At 41.6% G+C, this 18,304-nt stretch overlaps 1 protein-coding gene across 1 annotated transcript in view; it reads left to right on the top strand.

Moving 5' to 3' along the window:
- Positions 1-814: 814 nt before the first annotated feature.
- The window catches only part of KDM3A (lysine demethylase 3A), a 55,823-nt gene continuing 38,333 nt past the window's right edge, over positions 815-18,304 (top strand). Inside the window, exons 1-8 of the mRNA XM_068989619.1 lie at positions 815-933; positions 1,489-1,703; positions 9,965-10,120; positions 11,275-11,385; positions 14,977-15,079; positions 15,828-15,952; positions 16,641-16,713; positions 16,816-16,904. Coding sequence (XP_068845720.1) covers positions 1,518-1,703; positions 9,965-10,120; positions 11,275-11,385; positions 14,977-15,079; positions 15,828-15,952; positions 16,641-16,713; positions 16,816-16,904 — 843 coding nt within the window. The 5' untranslated portion in view covers positions 815-933; positions 1,489-1,517. The remainder of the gene's footprint in view (positions 934-1,488; positions 1,704-9,964; positions 10,121-11,274; positions 11,386-14,976; positions 15,080-15,827; positions 15,953-16,640; positions 16,714-16,815; positions 16,905-18,304) is intronic.

Consider the following 18,304-nt stretch of genomic DNA (forward strand, 5'->3'; position numbering starts at 1 on the left):
TTACATTAAAAAAAAAAACACAAAGAAAACAGCCCATTCTTGTATTGTACGAATGGCCTCTTTTGCTTTAGATATAATTAAAATCATTTCCCAGTGACTCCATGCCTTTCTTCATTTTTCCTTCAAAATGGCGGACTTCAGACGTTCCATGATCATCACCACGTGCGCCTGCGCCTCCCGCGGCCATTTCGCCCAGCAACCCAAGCTCCAGACTCTGCTCCGCGAAGCGCCTGCGCACGAGCCTCTCGAGCACTGTCGCTCCTCCCTCTAGCTGAGTACGCTTCAAACCGCACGTTCCAGTCCCTTCCCTCCCCCGCTGACTCTGCACCGCCCTCATCCCTTTCCTGTGAGATTCTTCCGCCAAGTGGAAAGCCTATCTTCGGTCGACAGCCTACGCAGTTGACAAGCAATCCAATAGGCACTTACAGCCCTAGGGTTCGCCATCTAGTCTTATCTGTGCACCACAGTAATTTTCCTCTGGGTCCTAAAGTTGATAACCGATTTCGCGGGACTTTTTTGCATCCGTGAGGCAACAAATAGAAAGAATGGCCCTGGCGGAGGAATCCCTCGCTTACGCTCGGTGTACTTTAACCTAATGGGGGTCGTCCGGGAGTCGGAAGGGGGAGGGGAGAGGGAGGAGGCAGCCAAGGAATTGTTTTTTTCTCTCGCCCCGCCCTCGCTCGGACGGCCAATGGTGATGGCCTCTTTCCCTACTAGTCTCGCCCAGCTCCTCGGACTCAGCCAATGACTGGTGGAAGCGGCTCCGAGGGGGCGGACCCGGGAGGCTGTGCGTGTCTTGTGAGAGCTCTTGAACCAAGTCAGAGCTAGAGTCGGCTGGGCGGCTGGAAACGGCGGCTGCCGCCGGTGACTCAGGGAGGCGGGAGGCGGGGTAAAAGCGCCGCGGCCTCGGCTGAGGGGAGCGGAGGAAGAAAGGTGAAGGCGCCAAGCCCGCGGCCCCGCCATCCCCGCGCCGGGGCGCCGGCCCGGGGTTCCGCGGCCGGGAAGAAGGGTGTCGGGGCGGGGCGGCGGGGCAAGTGCGGAACCGCGGGCTCGCCCCTCCCGCGGGGCCGCCCGGGGCGGGGACCCGGCCGCCTGGGACGGGCCCTCTGCTTCGGGGCCTTTTCTTTTCCGGGGTGAGGGGCCAACACTTTCAGATCCACTTAAGCAAATAATTTTCTCCTCACTCAGTGTGCGGTGAGGTTTAAGGTTTTGGAAAAGCGAAACTTGGGAGAGCGAGGGTCACGCGGCGCTTGGGGCCCGTGTTTGGGGTGGGGGAGAGATGGGGGGGCGGGGAAGGCGCGGGTGGAGAGATCGGGTGCTGAGTCTTACGTCCTCGCCTCCGCCGCCCGGGGTCCGGTCCTCAGAGCGGGGTTAGGACCCTCCCTCCTCGCTGGCCTCCTCTCCCCCCGCCCTCGCCCCCACCGCCCTCTCTTCCCGGCCCTCTCCTGCCGGCCGCCTCCGTTGCATTTTGTTTTTGTGTTTTTGCAGGGAGGAGCCCTTCCTGCAGCGTGGAAACCATGGTGCTCACGCTCGGAGAAAGTTGGCCAGTACTGGTGGGGAAGCGATTCCTCAGTCTGTCTGCAGCCGACGGCGGCGACGGCGGCCAAGACAGCTGGGACGTGGAGCGCGTCGCCGAGTGGCCCTGGCTCTCCGGGACCATTCGAGCCGTCTCCCACACCGACGTTACCAAGAAGGATCTGAAGGTATAACCGGCTCCCGAGCCTCGGCAGTCGGACGTTTCCTAGTTACCTTGGTAACGAGACAGCCAGCACACCCCCATTCCCCCTCTCCCCTTTTCTGAAAAGGCGACCAGAAAGTTGGCATCTGATCTGAAGGTGCAGAAAACTAGACCTTCAAAGTCTTTGAAATGGTGTGTAGAGCGAAGTGTGTTTGGCCTGGAGTTGCCTGTTTTTAATAATGGGCTTAGAGGTTGCTCAGACATGCTTAGTTGTTGCCCGCGCTGTGCCTCCTTGCTCAGTTGCTCTGTCTTATCGGACTCTTTCAACCCTATGGACTGTAGCCTGCCAGGCTCCTCTGTTCGTGGGGATTCTCCAGGCAGGAATATTGGAGTGGGTTGCCATTTCCTTCTCCAGTGCTTCCTCAGGACAGTACGGTTCCTTCTAGGAAAGGGGTTGAAGTGTTGTTAATACTATCTTGGACAGGTGGGTGACATTTGGAATGTTTGAGAATTCAGCATTGAGAATAGCGGATGCAAGTGCTTTTAGTTGGGTTTTTTGGTTCGTTCCTCCGAGTTTTTTCCCCCCAACTTCTTAAACTTTCAGACTTGTGAGAAAAAAAGCGTGTGTAGAGGGAGGAGCGTAGTCCTCTTTTCAGCGTGTTAGGGTGGGTGTTTGCCCGTATATGGTGGGTCAGGGCAGGAGTGAGTTCCTGGTAGTCTTTGAGGAGTCTGTAAGTGGGTGTGGGTTATGACCATATATGGAGGGTTGGGGTGGAGCTGCCCCTTTTACGGTGTGCCGGAGGAATGACTTCAAACACTCTATTGAAGTGTTGGAAGGGAAGGACAGAAATGGGAACAATTGCAGCAGGTGATTTTGAATCGGAATGACACTCAGAATCTTTTTCAGTTAGATCTTTTCAAAAAGAGATGAATTCTGCTTTTACTCCCTAATAGAAGTATGGGTGTTAAAGGGTGCTGGAAACAACCAGTGAGGAAGCCATTGTACCAATAAACTCTCCTTTGTGCAAAAAAATAACTGAAGAGAGGTCCCCAACAAAAACTCTGAAGTGGTGATAACTTGAAGGAAGCTTGTCAGAACAGAAGAACTTTCCCTCCTGGGTAATGGATTCACTTGGTCATTCTCTTGGCTTTTTTTTGCAAACTGCTTAGATAAGGGAAGCAAGCTTTCGCACTGGCAGTTGAATACATGTTGATTTCTGAAACACTGTTCAAGGAGGACACTTTCAAGGTGACAGTGCATGCCCCAACTAGTAATTAGTCTGCAGAAGGTTATAGGAAAGGATATGTGGTAATGTATTCTCAAAGCTTCCGTAGTCTACTTTATCTTCATGTGGAAAAAGGAGTGACCATTGTGTACTTAATCATGTGTTAGGCATCATGCTGAAGAGTTGATGGCTGTGTTCATATTTAATCCTTACAGCAGTTCTTTGAGGGTAGGTACTAATATTCCCCACTTTACAGACAAAAATACTGGGCCTGGGGGAGATTGTCTTGTCTAAGGTCACAGTTGGAATTGTTCTCACCAGAAAGTTTTGACCCTTGAGCCCACTTTCTTAATCATCGTGCTCCCTAATCAAAGGCTGTGCCACCGAAGGATTCCTGTCATACAGTGTGAAGTTGGTTTCACTCATTGAAAACTGGGTTTTGAGGTTTACAGAAAGAATTAGTGTGGTGCAGGGATGGCCAACCTGTTTGCTTTAGGCTAATAAACTTTCTCCATAAAAATGGGCTTTGAGGAGTAGATGTTGATCATAGTTGTTACGGTTTATTTCACAACAAGTAAAATTTTCTCTATTGCCTTTGTTTTTATTTGATTTGAATGGAAAAAAGATTAAGCTTCACAGTTTTTAGTTCTTTAGCAACTAATGAGACACTAGATATTCCCTTCCCCATCAGAGATCAAGGACCTGTTGGGTTAGAAAGGCAGTCTGGGAGGTCCTTGATGTGTTGTCTTCTCTGCATCTTCCTCACCCCCAGCTTTTGAAGTGGCGGTGATAGCTTCATTTTCAGAAAGAAGAAATAGATTTTAAAGAGGAAGTCTTGTCCAGACTTGCATAGTTAGCTACTGAGGGACAGAGAGAGCACTTGAATCTAGGTTTGGCTATTTGTCTTCCAGTGGGCTAAGGTGCCTAACCTGGAGGCAAGGGGGGTTTAATTCAAGAACAGTTTCAGTTATAGTGGATTTTTTGCTTTACCTACATTCTTCACAGCTCAGCCCTCATGTAAGGAATTCACTTAGCTTCTCTTTTCTAATCTGATTTATTGCTGCATTCCTTAATGGAGTGGCAGATGAAGTAATTGGCCTAAGTGTAGGGACATGTATTACCAAAAGCAGTTTTGGAAACTTTGAAACCAATTGTGTTTGGCAAGATACAGGCAGAAACTGAGTAGGACCCTGCTGTAAGATTTAGGTGATTTTGGGGAGTGGGTTGGGACTGGGGGCAATAATGAATAAGAAGGAATAAAATTCAAGTAGTGTGCACCTGTTTTAGCACTGGTAGAGGTCCAAGTCTGTCTAGACTGATTTGCTTCCTTGGTTGAGTTAATAAGGCCAGGGCTTGTTAACTTTGGTTCATTTAGAGAAACACTTTGTAACAAAGCCACTTACTCAGTTACATTATGTTTAGTGGTGAAGACAGAATTAACAAATAGCTTTTCCCAGGTCGCTCAAGCAGTAAAGAATCCACTTGCAATGCAGGAGACTCCAGAGACAGGGGTTTGATCCTTGGGTCAGGAAGATCCCCTGGAATATGAAATGGCAACCCATCCGAGGAATCTTGCCTGGAGAACCCCATGGACAGAGGAACTTGTGGGCTACAGTCCATGGGGTCACAAAGAGACATGACTGAACAACTGAAGCAGTAAATGCTTTTATTTAATTCTCACAAAAATCCTAGAGAGTAAACTACACTTTTTAGTGTTAGAAACTGAGGCTTATAATTTGCCCATTTTTGTCTCCAAACCTTAAACACTAAGCTTTAATATTCAGATAGAATGAAATTAGCACGACTGTTACTTTGCTGGCTTCAGTATCCCCAGAACTAAGAACATTGCTTGACATGTAGTTTTTGCTAAAGTATTTGAACAGATACATGAAGGAAGCAAATAGTTATTATATATAGAAAAGCAGTTTGGAAATAATCTTGCAATGGAACAGTGGTATTCTCTTTATCTGGAATAACAACAGATCTTAATTAGGTGTGATTAGAACAACTTCTTTAACCTTATTTTTATCCCATTCTTATTTGAGTGTGAGGCAGGTTGCTTTCTCACTGGCTTTGTTCATTATGCATGCTGAGAGTGTCCTCCTTCTCTACCTTGTTTATCTAGGTCTTTCCCTTCCTTGCTTTTGTAGTTCAGTCACTAAGACGTGTCTGACTCTTTGTGACCGCATGGACTGCAGAATGCTGGGCTTCCCTGTGCTTCACTATCTCCCTGAGTTTGCTCAAACTCAAGTGCATTGAGTTGGTTATGCCATCCAGCCATCTCATCCTCTGTCCCTCTTTTCTCCTCTTGCTCTCAATCTTTCCTAGCATCAGGGTCTTTTCCAATGAGTTGTCTCTTCACATCAGGTGGTCCAAGTATTGGAGCTTCAGCATCAGTCCTTCTAATGAATATTCAGGATTGATTTCCTTTAGGATTGACTAGTTTGATCTTGCAGTCCAAGGGATTCTCAAGGATTTTCTCCAACACCACAGTTCAAAAGCATCAGCTCTTCAGTGCTCAGCCTTCTTTGTGGTCAAACGCTCACATCCATACACAACTATTGGAAAAACCATAACTTTGACTATATGGACCTTTGTCAGCAAAGTAGTGTCTCTGTTTTTTAATACACTGTCTAGATTTGTCATAGCTTTTCCCACTCATTAGCAGCTGAATGCCTTGGCTACTGTCTGCCTGGTCTTTTCATCCTTGAATACAGTTGAAACTTGAATGAATGTAGGTGGATTCTGTTGCCTGTCAAGCCATGTAAAATGAGAAACTTTTAGCACAGTGTAATAGCTGTTTACCCCTACAATTGAATGCTTGACTCTAGGATTTGAGATAAAAGTCTGGGTGGAAGAAGACATAAATAGAAGCATAATGAGATTTCTGATTTGTGAAGTAGTGAAATAAGTGGCCTTCTGCATCATCGTGCTGGACATAGAGTAGATAATGTCATCAAAAACTTTGGGGTGCCATTGTGTAAGTGCTTATTTTTAAACCTGGAAACATTTTACTTGGCCATTCTGATAGTTTTCATAATCATATACTCAGGTAAGATTAGTGTATACTAAGTGGGAGGTTTTGAAATTAGCTTGATTAGATATATTAACTCATGTGTCTTAAAGAGATTTTCTTTTGGGGAAAACTAGCTTGAAATAATTAACTTGAAATATCCAACATCTGGTCAATGAATTTGATAGGCTAATAGGCACACATTTACAAGATGCCCTGTTAAAAATCTGGAACTTTGGGAATTACAGGTAGTGAATCATAATTAAATAGGCTTCTTTCTGGCCTTGGGAGTCATACAGCATACATAACATCGCCTTTCTGGACCAAGGGGTTGTGGAGCGAAGAACACTCTTTACGACAAGAACTAGCTGCATCTGTCAGCTTGCAGGAACTTGGTCAAATCATGTTAGTTCCCCCTGAATTTTAATTCTTACTGGTACATTTTTATAGAAATTTCTGCAGAAGAGACTTTTTTGGGGACGGTGGCAGGGGGGATGTCCTTATATATAGCACATCAAACCTCAGCACACAAAAGAAAGATGTGTGGTTATGATAGATAAGAAAGTTTTGAAAGCATGTTTAAGAAAGCTCACAACTTGTTGGTTTCATTATATGTATTTTAAAAGCCATCTTTTTAAATATGAATTTTTGATTAATGTGATCTAATACTCAAAGTCATAAACTTTCTTTTTTTTTCATAAACTTATTTTTAAAGAGCTAAACTTAGTTTTCAAATCACTGAAACGCTGAGATATAAAGAGGAACCTTGTCTAAATTTTGGTTTAGGGTTGATTATAAGCTTTGTAGATAGTGATATGATGAAGAATTGTGATACTGCTTAAGTTTTGAGAAACCGCTTAAGATCTTAGATTACTTCTTTTTTTTCTAAATTGATGTTAGGTGGTCATATTTAAGTCTTTCTCTCCCCCATTCCTAACTGAAGTGATACTCTCATAAATTAAGATTTGAATTTTCATGAAGATCTTAAAGCTGCCTAGTCTGCTTGCCAGATACTTAATGCACATTGCCTTTAAAATCTACCTAACAATTCCGTGAAGGGTAAGTATTAGTACTTGCATTCTGAAGCCACTAGAACACTAAATTCAGAGAGCTTAGATTTTGGCAAGCATTCTTGACTTGGGTACAGTTAATTGGTTGCCTTTGTAATTCTACACATTTTGTTTTATGCCTGTAAAACCATTCTGAGAAAGCTTCAGCAAAGCTGTCATTCAAACCCAGATCTCTGTGGCTCTGAAGTTTGTAGATGTACACTCCTGGTACACTACATTGATGGGAAAGCTGTGTCGTCCGAAGCTAGGTTGGTTTTGAAGTTGATGTGATGTGGGGCAGAAGGACTGGGGAAGATATCAGAAGACACGGATTCTGTGGCTAGAAACAGAAAGGAATATACTATCTCTGAACACCTCTGTCTTGAAGGACCATTGGTTGTTTATGGTGATTAATGGAATACATAGAACCAGTGGAATCATAGAACATGGGGCCTTGTCACATAATAGGTGCTTACGCATTTGCATAACTGCAAGAATAAAAGCCTGCCATATCAAGAAGATACGCGCTTCTCAGGGGAAGTTGCTGAGAAATTAGGGGTGTACATTTTGTGATTGGGAGAGGAGGATAGGATTGGTCTTAAATTTAATTGATTTTAAAGATTAATATTATATAGCCATAAACCTGAAAAAGTTTGGGATTGAGGCTAGTGGTATATCCCTTGGAAACTTCCTGCTTTCCAAGTGGATGAGAGAAACAGAAGGTAAGAGCCCAGTTCAGAGAGAAATTTATTCACTCAACAAGTATGGAGACCCATGAAATACAATGGTAAGTAAAAGCCAACACAGATTTTGACCTATTTGTTTTTAATATGTCAGTCAATTAACCACAAATAATTCAAAATGTGGGTAAGTGCTAGGAAGGAAAAGGACAGAGTTTTGAGCACAGTTAGCAAGGGACTTCTCTTGGAGTAGAGAGGGGCTCTTTGGTAGGGGACAACGTCTTTGAGGAAAGGATTTTTGAATTGGATTCTGATGCGTGAATGGAAAATAAGTAAACTTTTTTTCTAAAGGCTGAAAAGGGAGATAGAGTTGTCTATGAAATTATGAAGTGTTAATGGATTTACTAATCCTTTGAAGGCAAAAATGAGGGCTTTTAAATCAAAAATAGTGATTTTTACACTGAATATCGGGAATATATCGTATCTTAGTTAAAACATAAAAAACATTTTAAAAGACTTAGAATAAATTAAAGGAAATCCTAAAGGAAATCACCCAATGAGTATTTCTCAGAAGGACTGATGCTGAAGCTCCAGTGCTTCGGTTACCTTATGCCAAGAGCTGACTCATTGGAAAAGACTCTGATGCTGGGAAAGATTGAAGACAAAAGGAGAAGGGGGTGACAGAGGATGAGATGGTTAGTTAGCATCACTGGCTCAATGGACATGGATTTGAGCAAACTCTGGGAGATGGGGAAAGACAGAGGAGCCTGACGTGCTTTGGGGTTACAAAGAGTCAGACATGAGTCAGCGACTGAACAACAATGAAAAAGGGTAGCATATTCTTAATGGGTTAAGGGAGCTAAGGTGTTCTGGTACATTTACATGAATTTTAAGGTTTTGTGACTGATTACTACTGCATTACTGTCAGAGACCCACTTTTGGACTGAATTCTACCTTTATATCTTAAAATATCTGTACAGGTTTTAGGGGGTAATGTGGGGAACTTCTAGATCAGGGGATCAGGGATTATAACTTTAAGGCTAAAAGGTATTTTATAAATCAGAAGCAGGAAATCTCATGAACGTGAACGTGAACTCTCTCAGTCGTGTCCGACTCTTCGTGACCCCATGGACTGTAGCCTACCAGGTTCCTCTGTCCATGGGATTTTCCAGGCAATAGTACTGGGGTGGATTGCCATTTCCTTCTCCAAGGGATCTTTCCAACCCAGGGATTGAACCCAGGTCTCCTGTGTCGTAGACAAACGCTTTACTGTCTGAGCCACCGGGGAAGTCTCATAGTTACTTGGAAAATAGTATTTTAAAAGTAGTTTAATTTTCATATAAGAAGTTAAGACAGGTAGTTTAGGAAAATTCTGGTGTCATTTATCAATTACTTCCTTCTGTATTTAGCACAGTTTTCTTGGAGTTCAAACTCTTGAGGTAAATTTCCCAGTTTATTCAACTCAAAGCTTTGAAAGTGCCTTTTGCTGAATCCTGCTGCTACCAGAGAATGTAAAAGCCAGTGGTGGATTGTGTTGTTGGGGGTCATCATCAACTTACCATGTCAACACAGAATTACAATGCCCTATGACAAGTACATCTTAGGGTTTCAGATTTCTGTCTTTCAGTTCTCCAAGCTCTGATGTCTAATTAACATGTAAAAACCTTCTACATGTGATTTCTTTTCTGTTAGGTCTTCCCAGAGATTACTTGAGGACAGATTGGCCCCCATATCCTTTGACTTCTGCTTCCCAAAGTGGCCTGGGAGCCAAAGCTTGATATTTAGACTAGACTAATGTATCTGTTTTTGTTTTTTTTTTTTAATATTTATTTTTGACTGTGCTGGGTCTTCACGGCTATGCACAGCTTTCTCTAGTTGTGGAGAGCGGAGGCTGCTCTCTAGTAGTGGTGCACAGGTTTCTCATTGTGCTGACTTCTCTTGTTGTGGAGCACATGCTCTGGGCATGTGGCCTTGGTAGTTGCAGCACGTGGGCTCTTAGTTGTGGCTTGCAGGCTCCAGAGCACAGGTTTGGTAGTTGTGGCACATGGGCTTAGTTGCTCTGCGGCATGTGGAATCTTCCCAGGCTGGGGTCGAACTCCTGTCACATGCATCACCAGGTGGATTCTTAACCTCTGGACTACCAGGGAAGCCTCATATCTGGTTATTTTATTGTGGGTTGAGAAGGGAAGTAAGAGAGCAGGAGTGGGAGATATTCACAGATACAGATCTGAATAGACTGATCAGGGTCTAATTTCATCTTAGGCATTTTTCATGTTCTTGCTAATCAAGTCTGCTTTCCTTCAATTCTGTTTGTCTAGGTGTGTGTGGAGTTTGATGGAGAATCTTGGAAGAAGAGAAGATGGATAGACGTCTACAGCCTCCTAAGGAGAGCCTTCTTAGTGGAACATAACTTGGTTTTGGCTGAAAGAAAGTCTCCTGAAATTTCTGAGCGAATTGTTCAGTGGCCTGCAATAGTAAGTAAAACTCGGGCTTATTGAACCTCTGAGAAGTCCTTTCATCCGTTATGAACGAAATAGGGAAAATCTATATGTAATATCTATAGTTGGCCTTCTGGAAAATAATAGTACAGAGGTATGATGTTGCAGAAGATTCAGAAAAAGCCTCAGGATCTCCTGTCAGCCCTGCTAGGAGGCCTGCAATTCTGGACCCTTGTCTTTCGTGGGTCTCAGTTTCCTCACTTGAAGAGTAGGGAGTGAGGGTAATATGGGGAACTTCTAGGTCAAGGATTGGAAACCAACAGATAAATACCAACATACAGATCTTTTTGGTTTGCCCCTTACAGTGTTTTAAAAAATCTCAATTAGCTGTCTACCTTAAAAAAATGCAGAGAATATTCTTAAAAATCTAGATTCCCAGTTCTTAGCGAAAGAACAGTAAGATATGGCCACACTAAAGCCTGTAGCAATTCCTTTAGCAACAGTCGACTGCTGAATAGTAGGTGTCGCTTGGCCCCTGTCAGGGTTTCCACTTTTGGTCTCATGACGCCAGCAGTCAGTATATGATTGTGCCATTTCTGCAGCGGAAGTCTGGTGCAGTTAAAGGCAAAGAGTGAGCCCTGTATCTGGAGAGGACAGTTAATGCTGTTTGAGAGGTGAGCTGGGACAGATTTGGGTAGTTGAAAGGCCAAGAGGATGATTAAAAGGCTGGCCAGCTTGTGAAGGGCCTGCATGCTGTGTGAAGCAAATTGAGATTTTGCCCATAGATGAGACAAGCCCCTGAAGGGTTTTGAGTGATGTAGGGTTTTGTTTAAAGTTGTATTTTGCTTTTTGTATTTTTTTCCCCCATCTATTAAGAATTTGCTAAAAACATGGCCCATTTTCCCAGAAAAATTAACTTAAAACAGTATTCTGCATAAATTTGGGGCAAGCCATACATCTGTAAACCCAGAGCTATATATTAACATGACTCTCAAATGTATATCTGGTTTATATGATTGATTCTGGATAAAAATTGTGTGCTCTTGTGTTGGTTGCATAAATAATTATTATTGAGATTGGTAGTAAATAAACAAATGAATGGTTTAATCTCTGTGTGGAACATTGCCAGTCCCCATTTTCACAGTGATACTAATAGCAATTATGATGCCAAAACATTTCTTTTGTTTCAGATGTACAAATCTTTGCTGGACAAAGCTGGTTTGGGATCCATAACATCTATTCGCTTTTTAGGAGATCAACAAAGAGTATTTCTTTCTAAAGACCTTTTAAAGCCTATACAGGTAAAACATTAGAACCAATATTAAGCCCTAAAAATAGAAGTATAAACTCCTTTAATGTGAGAACTAATGTATTGATATTGATTGTTCCAGATCAGATATCTAGCAGAAAAAAGGACCCATCTTATGAGCAGATGTTAGACATTAATGCTCAATGTTAGCCATTGGGTTGGTACTGTTTATTGGGGTTGGAAGGACAAAGGTATTACTGTTGATGGCTTTTGTGTGTAACATGAAATAACTTTTTAAGTAGGTAAATATGAAAATAATTTTTAAAAGATTAACTGTTACTCGTATATACATATATCTGTATGCATATATATCAGTCCTCATTATTTAAGGATTCTATATTTGGGAACTTACTTGCTGAAATATATTTGTAACCCCCCAGTCAGTATTTTGGTGCTTTTATGGTCATTCACAGACACGTGCAGAGTGGTGAAAATTTTGAGTTGTCTGATACCTGTTCCCAGCTGAGGTTTGAATAAGGTGCCATTCTGCCTTCTTGTTTCATCTCTTCTACTGTAAACAAGTGTCCTTTTCAAAGTCTGTTTAGTACTGCGTTGTTGGTTAATTCAGTGTTTAAAATGGCCCTCCGGGATAGTGCTGAAGTGGTGTGTATTGTTCCTAAGTGAGTCTTAGAGAGAACATGTGTTAGCTAAGCTTCATTCAGCCATGAGGTATGGTAGCTGTGAGTTCAAGGTTAGTAATGCAGTAATACAGCTTCCCTGCTGGCTCAGGGGTAAAGATACCATCTGCAATGCAAGAGCCTCAGGAATCTTGGGTTCAATCCCTGGGTCAGGAAGATCCCCTGGAGGAGGGCATGACAACCCACTCCAGTATTCTTGCCTGGAGAATGGGGGGCAGAGGAGCCTGATGGGCTGCAGTCTATTGGGTCGCACAAAGTTGGACATAACTAAAGCGACTTTGCATGCAAATAAATGTAGTTATATAAAAAACTGTGAAGTAGGGTTTTTTCCAACAGAAACACATAAAAACAAGGTTTTGTATTGATTGGTTGATGTCTCTTGTGACCAGAGGCTTTAAGAAACCTAACCCCATCTTTCCCCTAGGAATGGTTCAGTGTTCATTAAATCAGTGTTTGTGGTGACCTAACTATAGCAAACAGTATGAATCAAGTATCTGTGTGTGTTTCTATTCTTTCCAGTTAGCTTGCAGAACTACCTTTTTCTTCACAACATTTAGGCTCTTGGGTCTTGTTCATTTGTTTATTTTTTTCCTTTATTATAAAAATGTTGGGAGGGAGGGGAAGAACATGCACATTACTTCCACAGATCACTACCTTGGGAGTAATGTTGGTCTTAAAATTAACATTTGTTGTTTTAAATGTCATTTGTGAAGTTCAGTTATCCTCTTCACCCTCTTTGGTTTTGTGACCTGACTTGTTTCTGTGGCCTGTAGAACCATTAAACCAGTTTATGAGCTACAAGACAGTTTAGGACCAAGGGTCATTGCCATTGCTAGGTCTGTATTGGAAAACCCAAAGCCTTGGCTTTTTTGTGCTCAAGTCTCACTTTTATTTCCATATCCTGGAAGTGAGTGAAAACAAGATTCATACTCTGAACATTATTTTATAATGTTTAGGTGAATGGAATAGAGGAAGATGCTTTTACTTAGTTGTGGGCACAAGTTATCTTCATATATCAGGTAGATGGGGCTTCCCCGGTGCCTCAGAGGTAAGGAATCTGCCTGCAGTGCAGGAGCCACAGGAGACACGTGTTTCATCCCTGGGTCGGGAAGATCCCCTGGAGGAGGGCATGGCAACCCATTCCAGTATTCTTGCAGGGAAATTCCATGGATGGAGGAGCCTGGCAGGCTACAGTTCATGGGATCACAAAGAGTCAGATGATGACTGAAGAGACTGGGTACACATGCATGCATGCTAGGAAGGTTATCTTGATATTTTTCGTGCATTGAAATGCAGAATACTTGCTTTTAAGGACCAAGGAACATACAGGAGGGGCTGTGGAAGACTGCTACTGAGCAGAGACTAGTTTTTACTTCTTAACTTTGTTTTCAGGACAGTTCTATTTTTCATCTTTAATGTGTCTCATCTTTTCAGTAAAAGTAGAACTCAGTTTTGTTTCTTGAGATTGAAAAGATCAGTAAGTTTTTATTCTCAAGGAGGTGCACTCTGTGCTGTCAGTGTGAGTGTTATTAATGTAATACTGATTGAGGGAGACTCTGCATGTGTTCTTGACTTCTACTGATGATGATTTCCAAAGTTAAGTGCTTCAGGGCATTCTCTTATAGAGGCAGGTGATAATGTGAGGCTTCTACTGTATGAGACTCTGTGTTGGCTGATGTGGTTACCACAGTAGGAGGCTTGTCCTAAATAATGAATAGAGAATCTGAAAATTATTTGGGGTATGCAGAAGTTGGAATTGAAACCTAATGTCTGTCTTTTGGACTGAATTCATCTCAGTTATAGGTGGATAAGAAAAACGACTAAGTGTCCAGCTCAGTTACCTGGCACCTTTGATGAGCCCTCAAAACTCTTCTAGGCAGAATCCAATTATTCTACCTTATTTAAGAGCTGTTTAATGTTAATGACTCTCCCCATTAATGCTCTTTTACCTTATAGTAGGAATTCGTGAACACATTTAAATTTTTTGAAATTTCAGTAACACGAGGGGGAAAAAGGCAAAAACATGGTTCATTCTGGTAATTAATGTTGCACTCTTATGAAGCCCCTAGTTTAACGTTACTTAAGAAATTTTTTCAGGATGGCCTCTCTAAAAGGCTCTTCTTCCCAGTGGGAGAAATGGATGAACTATTTTTAGCCACTGTGTACCCATTTCACATGCAGAAAAGCATGAAAGCCTAGTATTGGAAGGGCTTCTGTGCTGTATGGTTTCTCGAAGTCTGACAGGTTATTCCTATTGACAATCTGTATACATTTATCATAACTGAGTATACACACAAAGCCAGAACACTGTGAAATAGTGCCAGAAATAGAGCTGCCAAGAATTGAATGTTTCACAACTGGCTAGCTGAAGACCTAGGCTGTTCATTCAGCTTTTGTCCCTCCTCACCGCAGCACCCCTACCTTTACCATTTGTAAAGAAGAATGCATTTGGACTTCTGGTTAGGGTAAATGAATCTATGTGAAGTGATGTTTGTTAAAAACAGCAATTTCAATGAAATGACACTACAGATCTAAGTATTTTCTTATGTATGTGTCTTCTGCCCCTTGCATTTGGATCTGTGACTTCCCTAATCCCTAGAGTTTGGGATGCAGAATATTTTTGGCATGACTAGCTACTTTGCTTATTATATGTCCCCTAGCCTAAATTTTGTCATATTTAAAATTATTCTTTGAGCCACTCTTAGTATCTGTCTCACTCTTAGCTTCAAGTTGCTTCACTTCTGTCTGCCTTATATTTGTGATCATTTGATGGTTTCCTACTGTTTGATATGTCTAGTTCATTGGAGTTGCAATGGTTTGCTGCCATCAAATGGCTAATTGACACTCTATTAATCCCTGTGATTAAATGAATTGAAATATCCACTGGAATGTAAACAGCTGTTCCTGTTTGTTACCTTGAAGTGTAATGATTTTCAATTTTTCAGGATGTAAACAATCTCCGTCTTTCACTGATGGATAATCAGAGTGTCAGTAAAGAATTTCAAGCTTTGATTGTGAAACATTTAGATGAAAGCCATCTTTTACAAGGTATGTGGTTTGTCTGTTGGTGATAGCTCAGGAGTTGACCAGTGATTAGTTTGTAAGAAGCTGTGTTTTAGCCCTTCTCACTCATTTACTCATTAAAATGTCTCATTTTTTAGTAATTCTTTAGATGCATTTCCCAAGCAGCTTGATGAGTGGAGGACTATATTCTATAATGTATTCTAAAGTCTCTGAAATTTGGAAAGCCCAAGGATCATGTGAACAACATAAAAGTGAACTAGATACTGAACAAGCTCAGCTATATTTTGACGTGAAATTCGATATGTTTGGAATTTCAGTCTTACAAAATGAGTAAAACATTAATTTGGTGATCTTGATCTTGCCAATTACTGTTATTGATTTTCTTGGTCAGTTTCATAATTGTGAATGTTTTAGGAGACTTAGAAGTTCTGACAAGGTTCCTGAATTTGGATCCTCTAAAACTGCATAGGAGAGTGAGTTAGGTCTCAATGAGTTATCTGATACTACCTGGTCTGATACAGATGCTAGGATAAATATACTGCCAAGTCTAAGATAAAGCAATAGGAAATTGGAGCTTTAAAATGGAAAGTTTACGTTTTCTCCTACCTCTGCTGAAATGTCTGTCTTAAGTTTATAGCAATATCTTTTAATTTTTCCTTTTTGTCTATTGCATGTTTTTTTAAAGACTTGGGGAAAAATTATGCTGGATAACGTGCTATTCAGAGATAATGCAAATTGCTCTAAGGACTTTTTTTTTAAATTATTTTTTAAGGTGACAAAAATTTAGTTGGTTCGGAAGTAAAAATTTACAGCTTGGACCCATCAACTCAGTGGTTTTCTGCAACCATTGTAAATGGAAACCCAATGTCAAAAACTCTTCAAGTCAACTGTGAGGAGGTAAAAATGATGATAATCGCATGTAAGATAAGTTGACAGGGGAAGATAATTATAAAAAGGAATTATAGTATCTTATAAGAGCTAAATGGGGCTTCTCTGGTGGCTCAGACAGTAAAGAATCTCCTGCCTGCAATGTAGGAGATCTGGGTTCGATCCCTGGATCAGGAAGATCCCTTGGAGAAGGGATTGGCAACCCTCTCCAGTATTCTTGCCTGGAGAAATTCCATGGACAGAAGAGCCTGATGGGCTACGATCCATGGGGTTGTAAAGAGTCAGACATGACTGAGTAACTAACACTTTTACTTTCACATGGAAGCTAAATACCCTTGTTATTTTATATTAAAATACCAGAGTGGAAAAAAAATCAGTTATTTTTTAAAAGGAAATTATATGTAAGAAACTCCTATTGTTAAGTAGTTTCTCTAGTGGCTCAGACGGTTAAGAACCTGCCTGCAATGTAGGACACCAAAGTTCGATGATACCTGGGTCAGGAAAATCCTCTGGAGAAAGGGTTCGCAACCTACTCCAGTATTCTTGCTTGGAGAATCCCATGGACAGAGGAGCCTGGTGGGCTGTGGTCCGTGGGGTCGCAAAGAGTCAGGACACGACTGAGTGGTAGAGGTAATTTCTGGTATATTCCTGAGTATTTTAAAAATTTTCTGGTATCTTTGTTTTGTTTGTTCTTAAGATTCCAGCACTGAAAATTGTGGATCCATCACTGATTCATGTTGAAGTTGTACATGATAACTTCGTGACATGTGGTAAGATACTGTTTGATTAAAACTTTTGTTCTCCTTTCCCCTTCATCCTTTTCACCTTAAGAGAAACAGGGAAGCTGGCTTACTTGTTTTTAATCATTTTAGGTAATTCTACAAGAATGGGAGCTGTGAAACGCAAGTCTTCAGAGAATAACGGAAACCTGGTTTCCAAACAGGCAAAATCATGCTCTGAGGTAGCCTTGCTTTTTTTCTGTCACTTGTGTGAAGCTCTCTTTAATTCTTGCAGTGCATGGCCAGTATGTTTAGTCGTAATAAGGCTGTCTTCTCTGCTTGTCCGTGCTGTTGTGTCTGCTCTCTGCGGGTCCCAGATCTTGGCCATAATTTCTATGCTCAAGCAGATGGAGATAATATAAGTTTCTGGTTCACTATTTTTGATGTTTGCTGAAAATCCTCAGTAGGTTTGACAATTCCACCACATGGAGATATTTTTAAAGATAAATTGAGTTGTATGTATCAAATCAAAAGAATGCCATCCATGAGAAGAGGGGAGGAACCTTAGAATTCTGAGTAGATTGGTGTTGAAATAGGACTCCCACCTGGATAATTGGTCATTCATGATTGGATGAACCAACATACTCGCTTTTTGAAGGAAGCAGTTGGTTTGCCATTACTAATTTCTGCCGAGAAAAGTACAGGCTTCTGTGAGTGACACTGTTGAGTTCAAGTACTGGATTTACTTCTATCCTCCTGAAGTAGTTAGGATTTGGGTCAAGAAACTTAAGGCTGTCAGCTTTTCCCTCTCTTCCATGCTATGGAGAAGCTGGTCGTCTTTAGCTCTTCAGGTACCTCATGTTCTCTCCAACCTCAGGACTTGCTGTTCCCCTTTCTCTTCTAATGCTGTCTTCATTCTAATTAACTCCCATGTATTTTTCTAATGTGATACTGCTTCCTTGGGGAAGCCTCACCTAACATCTCTACCTTTGTTTTAATCTATATCCTGGAGTAGGTAAAATTCTCTGTTTTATTATGCTTTGTAATTACTACTACATGTTTTTAGAACATCACAGTGTACACACTGGGGAAAGTTTTAGTCAGAATTCCCAAAAGATTGGGCTAGACAGACTAGCCTAATAAGGGGATGGAGGACTGGAATAAACTTCTTAAGGGAGTATAAATACCAGGGTCAAAATTTAAAATCTGGGTAAAAAAACTATAGGCTCTTTAAGTGAGTTGAATCCTTAGGTCTTATTACAGTACAGATAACTTTCTCACAACTTAGGTATCCAAATGTACTTAAGTTACATGGATATGTTACTGTGTTATAATTGTCAAAAATGCCTTTATAATGCTTTGCTCCAGGCTGGAGTTTCGAATTTTAAAATTGACCAAGTTGAGATTGTTGGCAGCATTTTGGAGGGAAATTTAGGCGTCTGGAGGAAGAGAGCAAGGAGAGATGGCATGAGAGTGGTCAGAGTCATTAAGTGAATCTGAGATTCTGAATCAGGGCAGACTGGACTACAACATCGACTAGAACCAAAGCAAACACATACCATACAAAGACTAAGGAAATCTGGGTGGCTAGGATGATTGACTTTCCTGAATCTTAAGCTTATGTACAGGCCACAGGAGCTTT

Source organism: Capricornis sumatraensis, chromosome 1 (genome assembly GCF_032405125.1).
Source record: "Capricornis sumatraensis isolate serow.1 chromosome 1, serow.2, whole genome shotgun sequence".
NCBI lineage: Eukaryota > Metazoa > Chordata > Mammalia > Artiodactyla > Bovidae > Capricornis > Capricornis sumatraensis.